At 41.3% G+C, this 23,196-nt stretch overlaps 1 protein-coding gene across 9 annotated transcripts; it reads left to right on the forward strand.

Annotated features, from left to right (window-relative positions):
• Window positions 1-8,106: 8,106 nt before the first annotated feature.
• On the forward strand, window positions 8,107-21,782 carry LOC111245140 (uncharacterized). 9 transcript variants are annotated; one of them, XM_086978858.1, is made up of 4 exons: window positions 8,107-8,677; window positions 14,637-14,724; window positions 17,724-17,874; window positions 19,711-21,782. In XM_086978858.1, exons 2-4 carry the CDS (start codon window positions 14,705-14,707, stop codon window positions 20,776-20,778), a joined length of 1,239 nt encoding a protein of 412 aa, XP_086834984.1. In that variant the 5' UTR covers window positions 8,107-8,677; window positions 14,637-14,704; the 3' UTR covers window positions 20,779-21,782. The 9 variants fall into 9 exon arrangements, with proteins under 9 accessions (XP_086834984.1, XP_022648814.1, XP_086834982.1 ...); XM_022793077.2 differs by lacking the exon at window positions 8,107-8,677 and adding an exon at window positions 13,122-14,009; XM_022793078.2 differs by lacking the exon at window positions 8,107-8,677 and adding an exon at window positions 13,122-13,966.
• Window positions 21,783-23,196: the final 1,414 nt, after the last annotated feature.

A 23,196-nucleotide genomic window follows, 5' to 3' on the forward strand; every position in this document is an offset into this window, starting at 1 on the left:
GTGCATAGGTTTCCGTGCTTGGTAGTCGGTGATTACTTGATTCCAACGGTTTGGTACGGGATGACCAGAAGTAGCTAAGGTAATAATATTGAAGTGGACTGACGCATGGGATCTGCCAGTCATGCGTTTGACTCTTTGATGGTCATCAATACGATTAGTTCAACATCCTTGGTATTTTGCTATGCGTCCACCGCTATTGTTAGACACCACAACAATAACAAGACGGCAGTTAGTGTGCCCCACCTCTGACCTGCGCAGGGATTAAATTTGATTTCCCTTCAACTATTAAATATATAATCTATATTTACCCAGTTTTGACCAACTGGTTTTCCGCCATTCAGATCATGATAACTGGACACTCTGTCCGTCATAAGACAGCGCAACAATATGTGATAGCTAATTCGCATAAACTATAATTTTGATTTTAAGAGTGTCTTATCTGGATTCACCATCACACTCTACACATAAGGAGCATTATAGGCGGTTCGCTGTCGCTGGCACAAACTGCGCCCTTCTATTACGATTTAAGATTACGCTAGCACTTAATTATTATTTGCTTTTACCGTTTGTGTCCAGTGTAAGTTTCCTTTCAACCTACCACCCCCCTCAAATCCGCAAGTCGGGATAGCTTACCTAGGGATAAAGTAAGCTTTGATTGAGCGTTGGTTAGGTTTTAACTTTAACGTTCAGCATCGCTGTTTCTGCCGTCCGGCAGTCGATCATACGGCTGGCTCTCAGTGTCCTCCCGGCTGGCTAAGCGCTCAGCACAGACACGGTGGAACACTCGTCAACATAATGATACCTTGAAAACGACGAGGCTGTGACATGTCGGGCTGTTTACGTTGCTTGCCTGGGTTCTCGAGACCCATCTTTGCGTTTAGTCGTATAGCCTAGCAACGAGCTAGTGCTAGGGCTACAAAATTACCCCTATGTCGCCATTTAGTACGGTAACAATCCAAATCAGGTTAGGACCCGGATCGCCGGATTCTTTAGACATGGACTTACTCACATCTGGACAGTAAGGTAGATAGAAGTATCAGCCAGTCATTTCCAACGTACGCTAGTATCTATCGTGTGTAACTAGTGGTTCATTCTTAGTGTAGTTGGTAGAACAGTTCTGATTTCGTGTTTAGTCCATTAATGGCTCACTTTATGACCAGAGTGCCTGACGATTTCTGTATACGAAAGAAAAAAAGCTCACTAATCCATTGGAAAAAGCTTTCCCTTGCCAATATCTACAGGGAATTAAGCTTACACCTCCTATTCTCGTTAGTAATTATCGTTTAACGCCGTCGCAAACTTCAGCGTTTTATTAGCCATTCTGTCGAGATGAATAAGAACGAGTATATGAAAAGACTAGGCAATTAGTTTTATCATTTATTAACAAATAATGGACTACTATCGGTTTCACAGATGTTCCAAGGATTACGTCTTTGTTTCTGCCTTATTAAATATCTAATACAACATTAAAGTGAAGGGGAAGTTGTTGGCAGTACGCTACCTGCAGCGTCTGTTGACGTTACATGTAAACGTCCCAGTACATTTCTTAACCATCTACATATGTTCCTACGTCCCTTTTACGTGGTATCGTTCGTCATAGCCTCAAGACCAGGTTTCCTGCTGAACAGCTACTTCTGGCCTTATTGTTATATTGATGCTTGTCAAGGTAGCATTATACTTTGACAATCAGCATGACTAAGTACTGCCTTAACAACCATTCGAATAAGAGCTGTCTAAAGCCATGGAGATGATTCGACCACCACTGGCTTTACGGCTAATATTCCCTCGCGGGTAGCAAAATCGAGGAAAGGGTTCCACTTCTTCCCGTCTAACGATATAAAACCGCTTCTCGTATTTAAGTGGGTGGGTCTGGTATTAGTGAGTAGCAGGGCCCGGTGGGCTGCGACGATAATGAGCTCAACAATACCGCTTTGCTGCCATTTATCTTCTACTGCTAAAAGACTATTTCCTTCCAGTCGTGATGGTACTCACGCAATGAAGTGAGCGACAGTCATTAATCGACAGTGTACTTGTGAGAAATAATTCCTCGTATAACAATGTCTGTTTAAATAATCGTGACCTTTTTGTTTTGCCATATTTACCACTTATTTTGATGTATATCTTTGTTACGATGGGCATTATCGCTAAGACAGCGTAAATTAACGATAAATTTCCGATGTATTTATCATTTATAGCGTGATTACGGAAGCGGAATGACTGCGGCCAACAACGATACAATTGACGCTTTGCCACATTGGCTCTGGGCAGATAATTTCTCTCTCTTAGCCACGAAAATCTTTTAAGAAGACAACTACGTAAAAAATGTCTACGGGCAATTTTTAGGAATCAGCTCTATATGTTAATACTGTTCGATAATTGAGCTCTTATGTTCTTCAATTTTTGCCTGGCTCAGGTCGTTTGCCATTGGCAACAGGCAATATACAACTTCTAAGAGCTGGAATTGGAGGGGGATGTTCTCATCTCTGCGGAATGGAAAGGTTGGCTAGCAGTAGGATCCCGTACGTTCGCTTATCAAAGGGATTAAAAATTGATACACCGAAAAAAAAAAGATTACAATGAGCGTATCCAGGCTGTCCGAGCGGGAACGTTCGCATGCTTCGTTATCAACTCGATACGCATACCGTCGTATACAATAGACACAATAAACAAAGTTGAAGATTCTATGAAGCACCGACAGATTTACCTAGCTATACCTACATACGAGTGTGCACGTGCCCACTAACATGTGTTACCGCAGAATCCATTGCTAGACGTATATTCTCTGAGGGTATCTGTTTCAACACTACCGTTTGATGTCGCGCGCTTTTTTGTGGTATCGGATCTATCTCTGGGCGAGTTTCTATCTGAAATCAAACCTGCCATATTGAGTGGTAATAAGCTTGGCTTCAATTTGATTCTATTAGATAAACTCTAATCGAGTAAATTGTAAATTAATCAGTACTTGCCATACAATTGCGTCTCAATGCGCTACATCTCGTTCTACTGATAGCGCGTACGAGGTCGAACGACCTTCACGAATGGTCCGATTCAGCCGACTTCAGCCATCTGTGATTCGTGACGCTCAGCATTTATTCAGCCCGCATAGTTCGAGGGTATAGTTTGAGGTCATAGGAGCCAATTGCCCAATAGCAATCAGAGCACGATCATGTCAAAGGTACTAATGGTGACAATTCGAAAAAATTATAGGCAGGCAATCTTATATCATATATAATATATGAGTATTGTTTGTTAGTGTTAGTTATCTTACCTTTTACATTTGCCTTAACTTGGCCTGTCTACTGCACGTTTTTCATAGACAAATATGACTGAAAGAAGCCAGTTAGAAAACGTCGGAGTAAAGCTAGCGGCATGATTTTAGCTGAACAGATAAGACGAGGCTGACTGCGGTTATATATACATCTATTGTAAATAATCGAAATTTTCGTTCAGTGTTTACCAAAACATAAGTATCAGATTATTGCATTTTAATCACGCTTAAAGCTTCCGTATCACTAATCACCTGTCGAATCTCTAACGTAGTGTGAAAAGCTTTATATGCACTTTTTTGTTTTGTAACTCTGTTACTACTTCGTCAGAGAGCCTATTCTCTGCCCGCTAGACTGTGTTTGACGCCTAGAAGTAGCAAGTTAAGATCAGGGGAGCGTCAGGACGCTACGGAATACTTTAGAAAATTGTAGAGATCGAACAGCCAGGGCTTAGAGGAACTATCTATTACCAACAAGCACAGAACCACTGCAGAAGAAATCTCTCTCCTAAAGGCCTGAGAAAAGAGAGGTCGCAAAGGTTCTCTGTTAACCTGCCTGACGCTCGGTCAGCGCTAGATACAGCTGCCTTCATTTTCAGTGAGTGGTTCGCTATAATTGTCCTAACTTTGGAGGCAAGCTTTCGTGTACATTTAGGATGTAGTCATGCGGTGCCACCATGTACCGTCTAGTCGCTTAAAATCACATCTACCAACAAGCAGTCTTTAGCAGCACCCGCCCAGTAGAGAAACAAGCATGTTTAAAATACTATTGCTGGCGTAAAGCCGATCCAAAAGCCGATCCAAAATCAGCGTGCCGCTGGCTGGCATTCTGTAGTGACTGAGCCCCTCAGTATAAACAAGGTCCTACTTAGGCAGAAACTGATGTGTATCTTTGGGAAGACACGTTCAGTCAATGAGATACCTAAATCATGTATAATATATACTAATCATAACAGTAGCACTAATAGCTTCATAGGTTAAACTTATAAGTTGTATTTAGAGATCGTTTTAGCTAAGGCGCAGTGTCAAGATTGAACTCAAGTGCACAAATGACCTCTGGATAATCCCTTGTATGCTTTAAAGTAGCAAACAAAACAGCGTTTGGTTAAGATATAAGATTGAGTCTACAACAGGATTCGATGAGGATATATGCAATGACAGGGAAACAATGGTCCTAGATAAATTTGAAGTAAACTTGGTAAAATACGAACACTATTCCCGTACGTTATTATGGAACGTACACACTTTGGATGGCTTCCGTGTGTTCCTAACTCGACCGGTCAACGAACGATAGGCGATTTCGGTATTGAGTCTGTAGAAATCATATATTTTACAACGTTTGCGATACAGGTTATTGATGCGAATTTCACGAAAGTTACATCCCACAAATATATAAAAGTTATGCTGGTTAGAAATACACCGATATCCAGAGCTAACAAAGAAGGGCTCTGTGCGACACGCCTCGCACGTACAACTTTCTAATATTGAAATAAAATGTAGGGCAGTTTTTATAATATAACTAATAACAGGCGCCAGGTCGTTCGAAAACGATTGTGATTCACTTTGTATTCAAATGGATGGGTGGGGGTGATCCAGTGGAATTAGCTCTCGTAGTCCTTGAAAGCGGATTTTCCGTGTTTGGGTGCTGAGATTGGCTAAAATAGGTAAATAGAGGATTGTGTAAACCAGAAAAAGGTATGAGTCCACGAACTGGATAGGCAACGTAGTATTACTGCAATTAGTGCTTTGTTGCTGGTCAGACGGATCCTTTACTCAGATAAGTCTAACCTGTAACCAGTCAAATGGTAGCGGTATGATTGTGAGAGCTGCGTGAACGTGCCAGGTCGGCAGTGGAAAATTTGGGACGATATGAATATGGTTCAATCATAATTTTTGTTTGTGACAAACTTTTATGGTATAAAACGTTTCTGTTGGCTGACAGAGTTATGAAATAGGGGCATGCTAGAGCTATATATTTGTTTCATTTTCTAGCTCTGAGCCCCGGTAAAGGTGGCAATCTACAAAATCATTCTGTTATTGTACTCATTTTGACTTGTTCCTATAGCTGACATCCTAAATTGCGTTTTTGAATCATGAACGAGGCAGTTCCGGTGTAGTCGAATGCTTCCAAGCTCAGTAAACGCTTTATATTCAAGGCAGAAGTATAACGCGCGTCATTACAGAAGATATGTCGTAGAAGCCTATGGAGAACGTTTACACACGTATTCCTAGTTAATATCTAGGACACCTCACAATAATATAATAGATTACTTTCAAAAGTGAAGTTAGATAGTAAAATATAATATGAAGAGGTCGAAGTGAATAACATAAATTATATTAAAAAAAAAAATAATAACGGTGAAAAACCCGTAGAAATCGCTATGCTGGTTAGACGGGGTTTGCTATTAGGGGATTAAAAGGATAATTTTGTTACTATCGAAGAGTCAATCCTGTCAGCGAAGCAGTTACTATTGTGTTAGGATTGCTTTTGTATGGTTCGCTTACTACTCGATCAACAGATGAAACGCTTTGCATTCAATCGGATGATCGTTTTTCGATCGATTTATCGTCTAATGTACAATTTTTTTTTTTTTTTTGTCAATAAAAAATATTTTTGTCAATATGATGATTTTTATTATGTGCCGTTTTTTCTTTCCATAACTTTTTCCTTGGACTGCTCTCGTGTGACGACACCGCGTAGCGCGCTTATCACATACGGCTACCCTCAATAGAACGCTGGCTGTACTGCAAACTGGATGGAAATAGTTGTATATATTTTCGAAGATAATCATTCTACCACGTAAAATAGAACGAAAAAAAACTTTGAAATACAAAATTATGTTTCAAAATTAGCTTTTGAATCGACTTGAACTAGGGTATAAATAGCGATGTTGTCACCATTTAAGTTTGCGAAACGTTCCTTTAAAACACTTTAAGTTCTTCTGATGTTGGTCCCGGTTTTAATTAATTTTTGCGTTCCTGTACCGCCTATAGATAACCGATATTTGCCAACAGCAATTGAATCCATCAATTTTTTTGTCATTTGTCCGAATTAACCAACAGTTAATGCATCCTGTTATTCCATTAGCTTGTTAACTTCGACCCGTCAACTTTTGCTATTTTAACTTGCTTCTGAAGTGAATTTCCATATTGCGTTCTATACTATATATTACTATGTCAATTTAGAAACAATAGTCATTCGGTGTCCAAATTGCAGTTGACGCCCATGCGTAACTTACAATGCGGCGCCGCTCTTCTCGAATAGCTTTTGTTGCCCGTAGGTACCAATTGCGTAGTCTCCTCTACCTAGGCTTACATGGCACAAGCCGTCCAAATGCAGACAGCACAACAGGTTTAATGTTTTGTGGTACCACTGATCCCCGCTGGCTCGCCGACGCACTGCCAGGCCATTTAAGGTCACTGACAATGTTGTTTAATGCTTGAACAGGCTCCAGTTTGTGACCCTTATTTCCATAGAATGGACATTTTTTTTGCCGGACGCTTGAGATACTCACAGCTCTACCCGGGTCCCTGTGACCGCAGCCGCCGACGCTATCTGTTCGTATGACTGACCCGTCTATCCCGAACTGCCACCCTCACCTTTCTGCAAACGGCACGTGATCGTCTTTTGGCATCGAGTTATCCACGTTCTGAGCGCTATCAGAACCCAACTGAAGCAGCAACACTATTTCCAGCATCGCCGTTACCATCAGTTCCTTTAAGGTCTTTCTGCCTCTTTGTACCGCTCGATTGAAGGGGAAGTGCGGGCTTTCGACCGGTAGCTGACTATTGGTTGCAGTATTCTGGAAGGGTATCGGGACCATTGGACGTAGGTCCTGAGCGATATGAATGACGCCCGAGTCAAGAAGATTGCTGGCAGAACGAGAGCAACAACGGAGAAGGACTGAGCAGCTGTTGGATAGCATAAATGGTAACGACAATACGATTCGACAATGGCGATGCTGTGACGTAGGCGCCATTAGGTACTTACCGTGTGTGCCTTGTTACTGCACTTGTTTAGGTACGATCAGAGCGAACGTCTTGCATAAATAGACAATACTATAGACTATTATTCCACTTGTTGTCCATGTTTGCTTTACAGCGTACTACTGCTAAAACTGCCAGATAATTACACGATATTCTAAATAGATTCATAACTAGGGCATGGGATTTTTCAGAGACAGTGACTTGAATATGTCATTACAATGGTTTCCGCTGTTATTGTTACAGCTCTTAGAGCCATTAAAAATCTATCCATCCACACCTCTCGTGTCTGGTAGTTCTTATGTGGTCATTTTGAATAGCGATTTGTTGTTTGTCCGACGGTTCAGCTAGTCATTGTGAATGATCACGAAGTATTCGGGCCGCCTAACCCATAAGGATCATCAAAGGACCAACATGTAATGCCGTTTGCTGGTTGGCAGCCGCCCCAGTAGCGATTAGAACATTTTTAACGGATTTATGAGCCCACTGCTTCGATAAATGAGTCCGATTGATTCAATCGTACTATCCATGCCAATGTCATCAATTGTTAATCTGTTCGTCAAAAACAACCCGCATGCGACACGCGATGACTGGCTCTTCGAGCAGGCCAATAACACAAGAGGCTCAAGGTGTGACTCGCTAATGCGCGAAAGTCCAAAGCAAGTCAGCTCGTGCGTGCATGACATTGGTCTTAGACAAGCACGGGTAAACGGGGGCCTATGGACTTAATTCCTTCCTTCTTTGGGTCGCTCATACCTTAACACGTGGGTGCGTTATGGCCAATGATCGAGGCTGTAGCTAGTGATCCTCCCCCTTTCCCCCGTATAGATATATATACATATTTTTTTTCTGTGACACGGACCGGAATCGCTTGCTACACGATCGATTGACGTTAATTTTTTGGCACTGCTTAGCTTTAAGGTTAGGCGTTTGCTCCCGTAATCAGCTTTACCCCTTATGAGCTAGGTGCGAATGTATACTAAGACAAGCAACCGATAGTTTAATTGCGCATGTAGCGTAACGAGTTTCGGGCAAGATCAGCACGCCTAAAAGGGCGCCGAAGCTATCTAGTTGATTGTGATCAGTTTTCCAGCTGGACCTACTAACATGTGTCCGTTACTTGTTCACAGTCGCTTACAAACAAAGCGATTCAAGAGGGAACGAACGCAAAGCGTCGACGTACCAATTCTTGTTGATTGGGATAGGCGAGGCCGAGTAGAAGCCGTTATTCCAACACGTAAACGGCGCTACGACGGTGTCAGAAATGACAAAGCTGCACCGTGTGAACGTACGTAACAGTACTCATCGGATGTCTTTCTAGCTCGTTCGTAACGACGCGTTACGTCATGGACGGATAAAGCAGAAGTCGGATGATATGAATCTCTTCAAGTAAACCACTGACGTCACCTCGGCAAAAATGGCCGAACGGTAAGCGAATAATACGTTAACACTAGTTATGAAACGCTAAAATAAAATGGTGATCCTTTCATTTTCATCTAAGGACTGTTTACATTTAATTACAGGTCATAAATTGTTGTCAGTCGTAATATAATATGTACTTAAGGTTAACATATTTATTTAAGCCTAGATTTACTTCATGGAAATCATCGATGATACTTCGTTGGATCGTGTCAGGGTGGAGCGCAGTCGCACGTATCGAAACAATACGCCAATAGCTCGATCTTCGATAGCAGTTACGTTTAACATTACGTTGACGTTTATTCATTGTCTGCTCATTGCGTCTAAACCTACGCCAAGATGAAGCTCGCCTCACGTTCATTCTGCTTCTATCAGCGTAGTATATTAGCGCAATAATAGACTGAAGGGAGTGTCAGAACAACGGGAGCAATTTTACGCTTTATAGTAAAAAATAACGTAATAATTTCGAATGAGAATTATTATTAAGTGGTCACTAAACCAACCGTGGGCGATTTAGCACCGAAAAGCGACGAAGTCGAAATCGTATCGTATCTCTGTCACGTAAAAGACGTAAGTCGAGTTAACGGGAACGCTGGCTGTAAAAGCAGTATAATTACGACTGAATAATTTGAACGGAAAAACATGTACTGCTTGAGAACAACAATAAAGGGGATAAGCGGAAGGATAAAATGTTTCTTGAGAATCTTCTCGAATCGGAAGAGGTAGTTTGGGACTGATGTGTAGTCTGCCTAATAACGCAATGTTAGACGGGACAGTATCTTTAATGGCTGTCAGAGATCTGCATTTGGTGAGAAAATATCAGACGCAAATCATTGCTGGATCTAACACACTTTTTTGAATACTGATTTCAGAAGTTAAACGAAAAAAAAAGCACAACTTTATGCATTTTCAAAATAAATGTACAGATTGAAGAGATGAATAGTTAAAAAGAGGTATACAAGCTTCACGGTAAGGGGAATAGGATTTTGATGTGTATAAACCAGTACGCTGCTTGATACTTAGGTCGATCATTTAAAACTGGAAGGAACAAAGTGATTTTGGCTGATGGATTTTTGTAGATCTTAACCGTATGCCGGGCACATGAGGGAACCCTCTGCGTTCAACTTCAAATACGGCATAATGAAATACACAGTTTACCTTTCCCGCTTTTTGGGATGTATGACTACGTAATTATAAGTGCATCGGTGTTCCGTGCTCAGATTAGAACGCTATAGTACTATAGAATTTGCATAATCCTTCCACGTTGAATAGACGTAACTTTGTAGTACGTTGAACTGACGAATCTGGTAGAAGCTTTTCGGAATTCACAAAACCCGATGGATACTCTACCCGTCTAATGAACAGCCATAAGATTGATACTTTCCACCTAACTCGTGATCTCTATCGAGCGGTGTTCAATTAGCCAGGCAGTTTCCCGAATCAAAATAAGAATGTAGTACCTCGCGTGTTTCGACAAGAGCAAGACTATGCAACCCTGAATGGCGCAGCCCTTATCGTGCTATCGCTAACTCTTAACGTCCTAGATGCCTTCACTTTAAAACCAGTACCCGCTCGCTTGTATTCTGTCTACACAGCTTTTTCGTGTGGTGAAGTCTGAATCGATATTTTTAAATCTGCCATACTTCTGTAGAACATGTAGGTATATACATTTGCTTGCAAAAACTCGTGACTTTTGTTATTTCTACGGTACGAGAACTCCAATGCACATATAAGAAATTTCAAGCATGCAATGCTTTAGGAGAGAATTATTACCGGACACAAGGATACTTTTGGTGTATCCACGGGACGTCTGCTTTCCTGACATCCTGTAAAATCACTTAGTTCAATACGCGTTAAAAGACTAAAGACTAAAGTAGGGTTCGTGAATGCATGATGTTAGCGGAGTGTTTTCGATAGGAAATCCGCAATGAAACATCCACATGTCCTTGCTATTCGATACGTTCAAAAACTGCTACAGATGTGCCAAAACAGTTTCAAAGGGATCGTCCGATTTTTTTTTTTAGCAAAAAAAACTTCAGCTCAGCTCTTCTCTCAAGGCCGTCTACTAGAAACTTTGTGCGAAATATCGATACCGGCATATCGTAGATGTGTAGCCGACGGCGAGAAATATGATCGAACAGTAAGAGAAAGCTCAGCAAAAGCCAATTTCAATATAGTGGAAATACTGGATAACTAGCCGATGGCAAGGCGATATATGAAACCAAATGAGATGATTCTTGGATTGAAATGTGGCATTTATGCCAGAGGCCAATCGGGTAGAGATCTGCGTCTGATTACCCCGTATAGCAGACGCTAGCTCCAAGACTTAACCGTAATCAGCGAACTACACCCGTTTAGGTTGGTCTCCATGCGCGCATGCTAAGTTCGCGCTAAGTAAGTGCGCGATAGAAGAACTGTCAAACCCATGCAAAGAAAAAAGGCCACACTTTTCTTCCGCGTACAACACATGGCTACGACCTAGAGATTAAAACGCTAGACTAGTATTAACTATTGTACAAGGGCACGCCGCAACACTAAGCGAACGCGGTGGGCACAGATAAATACGTCACCTAAACTTTTACGTGTTATGGTAGATTCATTGATAACGTCCATAGCAAAATTATTAATGACTTAAATGAGCTTTAATTTTAACTAGAGAACTTAGTGGTATTTTGTCTGGTTAACTGGTATGATTGTGGCAATTTCGGATGGAAAACAAACTCGGAAGAAACACTTAATCCATCAAACGCGTGTGATATGTGTCTGTGACCGATCGGCTTTGATTATACCGTATTATCGTGCCGGATAAACGCTAACCAAATAAGAGGGTAAAATCGATAACTAATAACCAATAATGATAAATTCGAGCGAGTCGTTTAACCCAGGGCGGCTGTATATGTGCATGCAATAATCGCCCATATACCGTGGTTCGGATATACGCATACGGAAACCCGTTGTTTACATCCTTTAGAGGCAGATAAGCTCCGTAGGGCTTTAAAAGTTTCTGTTTCTCCCGTAAAACTGAACGACATAAAAGGTATCTGTATCAGACAGTGCAATGAACACCTGTACTTTGTATGGAAAATTACCTCCGACAAGATTAATATGTTATTCGTTTTACGTTTGTTTGTGTGTGTGTGTGTGTGTGTGTGTGTGTAGAGAGAAATGTAGCCGACGTGTGTTACTAAAATATCACTGACGGAAACGAAGTAACCAAAAAGTGCCAAATGACAAATAAATATTCGAAACTTGACTGAATTATACAATAGAATAAATTCGAAATTAGGCGCCCCTGTTATTGCAGTATTTTTAATCTCGCGTTAATAAGAAGGGAGTGTGTATAGTGTCTGTACGAACTCGAAGTATTATTATGTTTTCTATGTCTAAAAAATAGGAACGATAGAATATGATACGAACGAAAAATGCTTCGAAGGTGCCCCAACTCACCGGCCGGCTCCGCACCTAATTTTGTTCAGTTCCGGAGCTGGCCGGACTCAATAGGACAATCCAAGATCCTGAACTAAGCGTCCAGCAACCGACAAGATCAACGGATTGCAATTGCACATTAACAATTGAACTATTCTGCAAAGAAAGTTCTGCAAAGAAGAACATAGAGTCTCGCTTTCCTCAGTTCCAGTGCCCCATGCCAGTACGTTTTTTTCGCCCCACCTTCGGCAGACCTCCGTTCAGTATAGTTTGCCATTGTTTGTGTTTCTTACGATCGTACGCTCTTTCTCATACCACTATTTACTGGTTAACTGCAGCAAATTAAGTAAACATTCAGCTTAACTAGAAAATTCCAGGAGCATATACAACCTGTCGTGTGGAGAAGAGTCTATCGCGAGAAATGACATTCTACCGTAACAAGAGTCTATTGCTATTCGTCTGCATAACAGCTAGTCTGTTTAACAGGTACCAGCGAAATCGTCAAAACAAAATTCTGTTCTGTGTGTCACAGGCTCACGTATATTGACAATCCTGTGGCTTGTGCTGGTTAATAGTGATTACAAAATGAATATGACGATAGTAATTATAACAACGGAACAATGCCCCTATGACGCACTGACACCTGAGCGCGTTGACGCTGCTGCGGGCGAGACCCTCAGTAACGGGCTACTAACAGACTGCAGCAAAAGCAGCCAATCTTATGGAGTTTTACACAACCGGAGGACTAGCAGATTCTTGCTTCAATGTAAGGCTTCCGTTCGACATCGACCGCTGCCAAAACTGGTGGTAGTCGCGGCGCTCTCCACCTCTGGGTCCACGTTGACATTGGCCACATTCACCAATGGCCGAAGACGGCACTAACACAAACAAATACATAGACAGGTAGGCAAACAGCTGTGAACGACTCACATCGAGCAATTACCGTACCCAGATACATTGTCTCACTCTCTGTATATCGACGACTCTACATACTCTTTACCTGCCACCAGTGGCGCGTATGCATCATAATTCCCCCTGGGCAACGAGTTACGGTAAGAGAGGGAGCTATCTGCCGGGTAAAATTGATGCTGTCATGGCATTGCCGATCATGGTAAAGCCGCTGTTTTATGGACATGGTGCAGTGGCGGTAGGAGGGACGGCGGCGGCAGTGGACAGATAGCAGCCGGCCGCAGGCGTTAACACTAATCGCGCGGTGAAGGCTAACGGAACGGAGCCACTGGATATTTCACTCGGCGACTCACGTTGCCAAAACAGTGCCAACTAATGCCGCTGTTGCCGCAAACGCTATTTAACGTCGCGGCTACAACGAAGAGGCCATGTCTTATCGAAGGGCGTCAAGCTGAGCGTCGCGCCGTTAGCAGTAGCTACCCGCGTTGTTTCTAGCGTTGGAAATACGGCGTCCGACGGCAAACAACAATCAGCAGACGTCGAACAAAGAGCATGGAAACAGTATTCTATTAAGCTAGCTAAATCTGTTCTTAAATCAAATGACATAAAAACGAAACACGCAACATTGCACGTGACTTTCAGAACACTACCTTGTTCGTAAGTCGATGAAACAAGCAGGATATCGAGTACGTTATACACCGCAACCCATAGATAAAAACTATCGAGGAAGCTTGAAAGTTCGGCGAACTCCCCTGGTCAAAAATCAATAATTTCGTTTCTGCACGGAGAGCTTCGTTTCTCAAGATGTAATTGTGATCGTTGTGTCGCCATTATGGCCAGTTTATGCACTGTACCTGCGGAAGTTAAGGATGAAGCTTATTCGAGGATCGTATCGAATGCTCTCTCGTTAGCTTGATGGGTGGCGTGTATGCGGTGACAGATGTGTGACGTCAAATACGATGGGTAAGGAGTTCGGAACAAGCATGGATCTCAGCCCGTACCAGATGTACGTCTCATCAATTTATTAGATTGATCGATTATTATTATTCTATGTATGTGTATTGCTAGTAAAGGTGGGCGCTCGTATTTTCTATACGTGCTACAGTTTCCAAAAGTATTGTTTAGTTATGCGGCTCTAGTTCATGTATAGTCGAGTGTTCTTAAGATGACCGCCGTCCAGATCTCCTCCCGTGATGAACTCAGCTGGGACAAGTACGTGATTTTTAAAGCACAGGTTTCCTTGTGTTTAAGTAAAAAAAGGTTCGACGACGGGTGGCCGATTTTCAAAGCGATTATAAGCTCATGTATTTAAGTGTATTTCAAGGCGTCTAATGCGGTCTGGTTAAATCACCGTATTCTGTCTGACAGTTAGGAAAATTTATGAGCCCAACTACGTGCTCTATGGAAGAAAAGCTTTCGTTTGACCAATCGAGGCAATTTGGTAATACGTTTTAATACTCTAATGCGTGCCACAAACAGCTGCTTCAACGGGGGTGACTGCCAATTAATTAATAACGTTTTAATTGTTTAATACTTGCTTAATTGGCATTCTGTAATCTGTACAACTAACTTTCGGTAGTGTCTAAAAGGACAGTTTTGCATAAGCTTTAATCTGCCGATCATATTTTATCAGGCGTCGTCGTCGTCGTCGTCGTCGTCGTCTCATAAATAGAGTGCGTATGCCTGGAGCGGCGGAACAGTATGGCATGGAACAACTTACGGTGAAGTTCATTCGGCATAAGTTTATTATTACAGAAGTACTCAAAATACAGCATCTTAAAAAACAAACACGAATCCTCTAATGTAGTCCGCTTTTAACGTCTTGTGATTCAATTCGGTCTTCAGAGGCGGGCTAAAATATCAAATTGCCCTTCACGAATATGGAAAAATTACTCAGACTGTGCTGTAGGAAAAAAGTATAGTGCAGGTCCATACATACGTTCTGTGATTTCTACTAAAATTTTGCAAAAAATAAACCAGAGCTGCCGCAGAATCGTGACCAGGACGGTGTACCTAGCTGGCTGAATCCTGATGAGCACATATTTAAGACAAGACCACCTTAATATTCAATACATCGAACCGATTGTATTACAAGTACGTGTATTTTTTAGGCCTTGCCAAACAACCTGATGATTTTAAATTGAAATTATTTTTTCGTCGACTTAAGGTTGCGGGCAATATTAAATGAGCGTTTGACATTAGAACATCCGCTAAAGATCTGTAAGCCCTAACATTGAGATCGGCATGAGTAATATTTCATGGACGTTAATGGCGTAGACAAATGCACATCTTTAATTTGGCCTAACATGAACGGAACGCCTGAAAGTATTATACGGTCCTTGCGAAACAGAAATTAGTCCACTGGGTTTAATTGATTGAAGTTTTTATGCTTGCCCTGTTCGGAGAACGGAGCACTAGAGTATTGCTTTAAATCGAACACTTCGGCTGGATGGTGCATCAGAACATGCACCTAATTCATATTATGGCTTATCTTGTCGAGGAAAGACTCGTTGTCATACTTTAATTACCGACATGGCCATTGCTGTACATATCCATTTTGATGCTATTATCCAGCGGAAGGCGGAGACTTTTGACGTAAAATATTGCAAACATTTTTTACAAGTCTAATAGAAAATTTTCTGCAAAACGACCATGTTCGTCTTGTAGCAAACACATAGAAACTAGGCTTCGTAGGGGAGCGGGAAAGTCAATAGAGCCTATGCCAACACTAAGGTAGATATATCAGGTAAGAAACGCCTAAGTAGTCTCACTGGTAGTAACTTCATTTATTATAAGCCCTAAAAAGAACTACGGTCGTTTTCGATAATCTAAAGAAAATGTGTGTTAGAATAGTTAAAAGCTTAACATAGACATTGGCCGGGTGGTCACATTCACTTTATCGCAACTTAGCTATGACAGCCATGCATATAGTTAGTAATAACGATGACCATCTGATGAACAGAACTTAAAACTAAGAACAGGAGGACATTGCCTATCAGTGTTTGCTGCGGATAATACTACGAGTCACCGAATTTGTACCAGGCAGGCACTAGTCATTGTCACTCCCTGATTAAGATCAAAAAATTATGTAAATACTTGCTTAGCAAAGTTTTGCTTGTTTCAGATTTTGAAGAACTTAACACTACATGCCTTTGTTAGTCGATCAGCATAGTGTACAACCCCAACCTGATTAATGCCCAGAGCCCGTGATGATGAACTTGAATTTCATTGGCTCACTGCTTGATATCATATTTATACTAGTGAATGAAGGCTGACTTTTAAAACGGACGTTACAAATATTAGTTGACCGCAAACGGGCCCTTTATCTAGGATGCACATAGGGGGTAAATGTCAAATGAACCCTTTAAGAGAATCCGTTTAGGAACGATACGAATGGGCAACTCTTACCATTCTTTGTTCGCTCAAAATGTCATCAGGTTTGAAAACTCGTCAAAGTAAGGCCTACTGCAGCATATCTGTGACGGTTAACTTGAGCGACATGTGGTGGCTCGGGCTCGAATCCGAGAAGGGGATCGAAGTCGACTGATAAAATACATAGCGACGGAACTGGACATGAAACTTGAAAGCAACAGACGATATAAACTCATTGTTAACTGCTAAGTTGGCGAGAGAATTTCGATTTTTTCTACTTGAACTTCTCATTGTTGAACACATGATTCGGTTGGGTTAAATATGTATGTACTTAGAGTCAACATCGAGATAGTTAAAGTTCAAACTAATAAAAATAATTAAACCTAGGCTTCTCTTGCATCAAGCGAGCTTATCAATATCTACAAATGGAAAAAGTGGAAACTATTAGCAATTCTACCGGAATCAGCTGTCTCAATACTACACAAATACTTGTCTCAACTGTTCTACAAAAAAAATATGGAGTCTGTTTCTACGACCATTCGAATCGACGAGGGCAACGACCAGCTAGACGGCTCGGCTCATTCCATATTGGCTATCTAGCTTTGGGCAAGCACCGTCTATAAAAAACGCTATGACACTTCCAACCTCAATGTAGGCTTGAAGACAGTTAATATTTATTTTTAGATAAGTGGCCTATTTTTAGTTTGCGAAATGAGTATTTTCTCTTATAATGATATATTCTTTGAACTTGGTCTTCGGAAATAGCTTCGTTGTCCCGTCCTTCATTTCGCTTTATAACAAACCCGAAATTTCACAAAAAACACAACAGCTGTCGTTATTTTATAGTTAACAAAATAAGTTCAAGTTGCTTGCTGACACAATGATATATTATTGTATATAAAAGCTATCATTCCTTCGACTGAAGAAAATAACTCCAAAAAAGAGCTATCGACCTGGGGAGACGCGCCACTTACTCAGCCTAGCTATCGTTTACCTAAAGAATATTCGAACGAGACGTACACAGTTATGTAATATAGATGTTCAGTAAGCTGGACTTCTTTACACTACAGTTGCATTACGTATATATACCGCGTAGCACGGAAGAGGGCAAAAACGGCGCGAATAACCCATAACCGGTGCATTTTACTACTTGACTATATTGAGACACAGAGAATTAGATAAATAGCGCAATCCTATATGATTTAAAGAAATTAAGCACCTCACGATACAGATTTACATGAGGTATTTAGAAGAGCCATCTTGCGTTCCATAGGATTTTGGTTGTTTTCATACGCCCTCTATAATGCCTCTTGCTTGCCAACGTACTGATTGACTCATCGTTTTGCAGGGCCTTGGTGATTATTTTGGTGTTAAACCTACTTTTTTGGCTAATTATCATCGTATGGCGGTTCTGCTATATACGAAACTTAAATACGATCATCGAGCGCCGGAGAGCAGAAATGCGCGGTCAGATTAATGATGGACTACAGAGCGACATGGTACGTATTACGTAGGGAAATTTTTGGCCAGAGCGCACTCTGACTGAAATCGAGAGAATCGACTTCTTCTAGAATAGATGCATTGCAGTCTCAAATAATAATCTTTAGGTTGACTCCGGCGGATTTCGACTTTCCCTTCACGATGTAGAGGCATCGCAATAAATTTACGGTTTTCGCTACGAATAGCCTTAAACCAGCCAATGCCCCTTCCCTTGTCATGGATAACTTCAGTAATAACTATGTTGCAATTTTCGGCAATAGGTTGTTGATTAAGAAGACTTAAAGAACATATATAATTAGCCATTTCGTACATATAATGTTTTCCACTACTTCAAGTATCTTGTGTTGACGGGACATGATTGGCCTGTAGAGCGCAAAAAGAGCTCCAGACCAACCTGTAGCGCTTGAAACGGGAATATGGGGTCGGCACAAATGATGGGCAAATGCTACTATGAAGCCAGAAATGGGACTCGTACTAGGTTCAACACTGTGCTTATCGAATTGTCGCCAAGCGTAGGTTACCAATTACTAAATTAGCTAAATTGACTAAATTGATCAAGTGACTGTTGTGCGACGGGACATATATAAATGATCTCTGACGTTTTTATATAGGCACTTTTTTAGGTATTTTGTTAAATATAGAGGAGACATATGGATGTGGAAATACATTTTCATTTGTGTCTAGAGAAGTACCGTGGTGCATCTGGTGCGTACACAATTCTCAGCAAGACTGCCGTATTAATTAGGAAGATAACTTGATACGTTTTACGTTCTATACAATAAACAATACAAAAACAAGGGCACATCTTGGTTGCGCACCTTGTGAATCTTCTCAAAATTCCCACGATCGTTTGGGCAATATCTTTTTTCTGAGGCAAACTTGAATACATCAGCCACTGCTGAAATTATCAATTACCCGCATGTCCACTACCCATGATTGGTCTTTCGATTACTGTGAGCGACTCATACGAGTTGTTCTACATCAAGCAAAGCTAGAGGAACTAACCCGCGAAGAGTCACATTGGTTAATTTTATCATTTACAAACAAGAGTTTGTTACTTCACAGACTGGTTAACGCTGTCCACATATGAAGTCAATTCTTGGACCTACCTATCTGCTCTTAATTACGACTAACTGTTCCAAGTTCAGGGCTGGATAGCTAGGTCTGGTGAAGTAATTGGCCTCAATTACATTTCGATTCCGTTCACAAGTTCTACGTTCCACGCACACTTGACGAATTAAACTTGGTTAAGTTATCGTCTTAGCGAAAATGTCGCATCCTGTTACCATGCATGACTTCCCTGGCGTTTAGCCTAGAATTTCTTTTGGTTAATCCCTACCTACCTACCTACCTACCTGTTCTATTGGAAATATAGTAAATGTCGTAAAGAATTCATGCATTTACCATAAAGGTATCGTGGTGGGAACGGTAACCAAGAAAGCGGTTCGTGTTCCTATTTTAGATTAGGTAACACCTCTGTACTATTCTCGATTGAAGAAATTGAAACCAGTATTTAGCATTTGTAACAATGTAAGAATAACTCTAGAACGTCTACTTTTTTTGACTCTTTCTTAAATGTTTGGCCGTAATACACTTGACCAATGTAATATAATATAGAAAAAGATAAAGAGCAGGAATTCATCTTTTATATATCAAGCAGAGCAATGCCTGCCGTTCTCGTAGACGTATCTTTCTTAGTTTCCAAACGAACAAAGAAAGCTTAATAAAGATTTTAAACCAGTTACCTTGGCTGTACCAGACATACCCTATTGCCTTAGAAGAACTAAAAGAAGCTGGGATTCACCAATGCGTCTGTATGCCTTTTTAATTTGCAGCAGGAAAATCAAGATAACTTGTTTTATTCGCTGTCGCGTAGTGATTTCCCCCCTTCATACGATGATGCCATCAAGTCACATTTGATTATTTCATCTGCCGGATCTGGCCTAGCTCCTCAATCGACACCGAATCCAACTGCCTCCAATCGCACCTCTGTTGTAATGCAAGCCCTCGACAACAGTGGCGTGGTCAGGACATCAGGACAAGTGCTGGCTTCTTACGCCACCCCCACTGTCCCTACGCTGTTGAACAATAGTACTGTGACCAACAATGCTGGACACTTCAGAACCGCCGCGACAGCTGGGCCCACCCATAGTACTACTGAAAGGGGGCAAGCACACCCATTACAGCGACAAAGAACACAACGTTATCAATCGATCTCTCGACAACAAGGACCTCAGCAACAATCCGAGCCTGAAAACGACTTTTTGTTAGAAGGGGTACAGCGACAGCAAGCATCGTCGGTACTAACAGACTGCTCCAGCGGCAACCCATCTACTTCAGCTCAAGAGCATTTTTGTGCGGCGACAAACAGTTTGGACGATACTAAAGCTAGTACTAATTTTAACAACGATAATCATGATAAAGGTCATTACCATGAGAATAGCAATAACAGCTTCAATAAGTGCGGCGGTGAAATGAAAAAATTCTCCCCGGTATTGACGTCTGCCACAGCCAGCGTTGGCCCGGCTGACGCTGACACCTGTGAAAGTCATCATGTTAAAAGTTATAACAGCATGGCTTCGACTGATGGCGAACACTTCGAAAATTGTAAATTCACGGGTTGTAGTGACAATCGCCTTGGCGAAGCTAATCACTATACTGTAGAGATGAGGGAGACAGCCTCAATTGCTCTTACCGTCGCCGCTGCTGCCGCCGAGGATGCAATAACTGTTACCGTTGAATCACACGATGAAGACGCGTTGTCAGATGCTGTTGTCGTAAAGGGCCGCGTAAACTGTGATGATGAGCCGTCGACGTCGTTTACAAGTGAAGTAACGTCAAAGTTACTTCATGAAACAATGGCTCCGCCTCCTTTGCCTACGTCTCCAATACCTGACGCGTGAATGAATAGGTTTATTTGGAAGGCTTTGAATTTCTTTAGCTAAGGTTTAGATAAGAAATAGGAACGACAGAAAAGGTTTTCGGTAATATGGTAGCTCTTGGGTGATAGGATGCTGTAATAATACTTTCCGGATGGCGGAAGATGGCGTTGCTCGATGAATAGGTTACGTACGTTTCCTTCATTTATAGCCAGTTTGTTGAAATTGTTTGTTTACTAGACCTCGAAAGATATAACGAGATAGATACCTGTCGAGAAGGGCAACAAATGTCATCTTTAAGCAAGTGGTACTTTGGTGATACTGATCTCTGCGTACATTTCCCGTTGCAAACTATTGTGCGCATTGGAACAACATGCGCTTTGATGTCGTTTCTATACACCGTATTGACATTGTAAAAGTTCTGAGGTGTTTCGACAGAGGGCGCTCTAGAACATAAGATGGCTAGGGCATGCCTGGTCGACAACTACTACCTATGACCAAAGAACATTAATAACTATATAGAGAACCAATCAAATTGAGTTTTACCATTCAGTTAGTTTATTATGTTAGCCAGTTTGTTATTTATAATATACGATAGGTGAAATGATGATGTGAAGGTGTAGTACTACGGATTGGACCGACAGAAATGTATTTCGACCATTTCTATATTACAATGAATTAACAGATACAGAGTAAATGTGAAATTTTAAATGGAGGCGCCTGTTGGGCGACGAGTGCTGCGTCGAAGTAGCTTCAGGATGGCCAACGAGACAGACAGAAGAACATTTCGCCTATCAGTTGATTGCCATCGCCTGTTCACTGAAATGTACCTATACCAGATTGATTGTTATTTTGATGAATCAAGCCAATTATAGGTCCCATGTCCTGATTGTAAGCCGATGGCAAAGATGGTATGATGCTATTTGGAATGAGAATAATGTTTGTTGTCCTATGATCATGTACACATAGAATAATATATATATATATATATATATATATATATAAATATATGCAAGCTGGGCATTTGCTATGACGTGTTTTTTGTTGCTATTTATCAGATTGTTAGGTTCTTTTGTATTTCTTTCTAGTCCAGGATTTCTTTGTTCCTAAAATCAACCCCATCCGTAGACAGTTTTGTGTTCTTCGCGTACTGTTTCTGTTTTATAAATCTGCAGCAATTGCGTCCCGCAATGAATGGAACTTCACCGCAATATTGACGCTACAAGGATCAGTGCTTTAGGTACTGTTAGGTACTGTTAGTACCTTCTTCGTTACGACTCGGCATACTCACAAGCTGCTGACACTTTAAATAAATAACAAGTCTGCTTCTTATCGGTTTGCTGTTAGGTCTTAGTAGTCAGTCGCAGACCAATCATATTAGGCTGTCACAAATGAATTAGACCGAGTTTAAGGCTAGTAAATATTCTACTATTCTAGAAACTTGCTCGAAGAAAGGAGTTAGTCAAGCAGGACAAAACATGTCTTTGTCTCGAAAATGAATGATCAGTGGTCGAGTTCCTGTTCATTGAAGCCTACGGCGTTGCGGAAATTCATAGAGCGTTGGTGAAGACGCTAGGTAAAAGGCCTTACGCAAAAGCACGGTAAGTAAATGGTGCAAACGTTGCAAGAACGAAAATTGTTGTGCTACAAAGATAGCGAAAAGATTATATGTCGGAACCTGAAAAACGGGGATACATTGCCACGACCGAGGAGGGTTTTCATGGAAGTCTATAGCCTCAGTAGGCCAAAACGTGGGGCTTCGCCTATTGCAATTTGTCGAACTTTAATCAATAAAAAACACGCCTAGAGCAGGCCATCGCGGTAAACAAGGTATAGTTCAATTTTTACCTCCACCTGAAAATGTACTGAAAAAATGAATGGCATCGTGCTCCGAAGAAATCGAATCGGTGGCAATATCAAATAGGTTCAGACGTGTGGTGATGGAAGTGCTTGCATTGAACATCAGCAGCATTTGTCGCTGTAGAATACGATGACACAACGAATGCGGGCCACTACCTTGAGTTACTCAAGAAACTTATGGACCGCAGGCGCGGCGATCGAAAGCGCCCGGTTTTGTTACCTGATAGCGATGTCAGACCTATCGCCATGCCTGAATCACCTTCTGGGTTCAACGCGCTAATGAAACGGGCAACAGGTGGGGAAGCACATCCTGCTTTCAGTTTATTTTCAGAAGCCATGAATAGAGAAATTACAAGTAGAAACACAAATTATAGATATATGGCTGTGTGGAAGCTGCCAGAGCATTGAACAAAAAGAAAAAAAGAGTACTTATAACATATATAAAGAAATCATCATTCTAGCCCAAGTAGTTCAAAAGCTATTAAGTTCCAAAGACCTCTGAATTCGCTTGTAACAGCTTAACAACTTCAAGTACATGAGACGCATTTTTATAGCAGGATGTGTTTATTATCGCGAATCAAG

The sequence above is a fragment of the Varroa destructor genome, unplaced genomic scaffold (genome assembly GCF_002443255.2).
Source record: "Varroa destructor unplaced genomic scaffold, Vdes_3.0 BEIS01000002.1, whole genome shotgun sequence".
NCBI classification, from domain to species: domain Eukaryota; kingdom Metazoa; phylum Arthropoda; class Arachnida; order Mesostigmata; family Varroidae; genus Varroa; species Varroa destructor.

Coding starts and splice junctions, on each gene's coding strand:
- LOC111245140 (XM_022793075.2), top strand. CDS start 13,963: ATGGGTAAGGAGTTCGGAACAAGCATGGATCTCAGCCCGTACCAGAT. Junction 14,010..17,723: donor GATCTCAGCCCGTACCAGAT/GTACGTCTCATC, acceptor ATCGTTTTGCAG/GGCCTTGGTGATTATTTTGG. Junction 17,875..19,710: donor ATGGACTACAGAGCGACATG/GTACGTATTACG, acceptor TTTAATTTGCAG/CAGGAAAATCAAGATAACTT.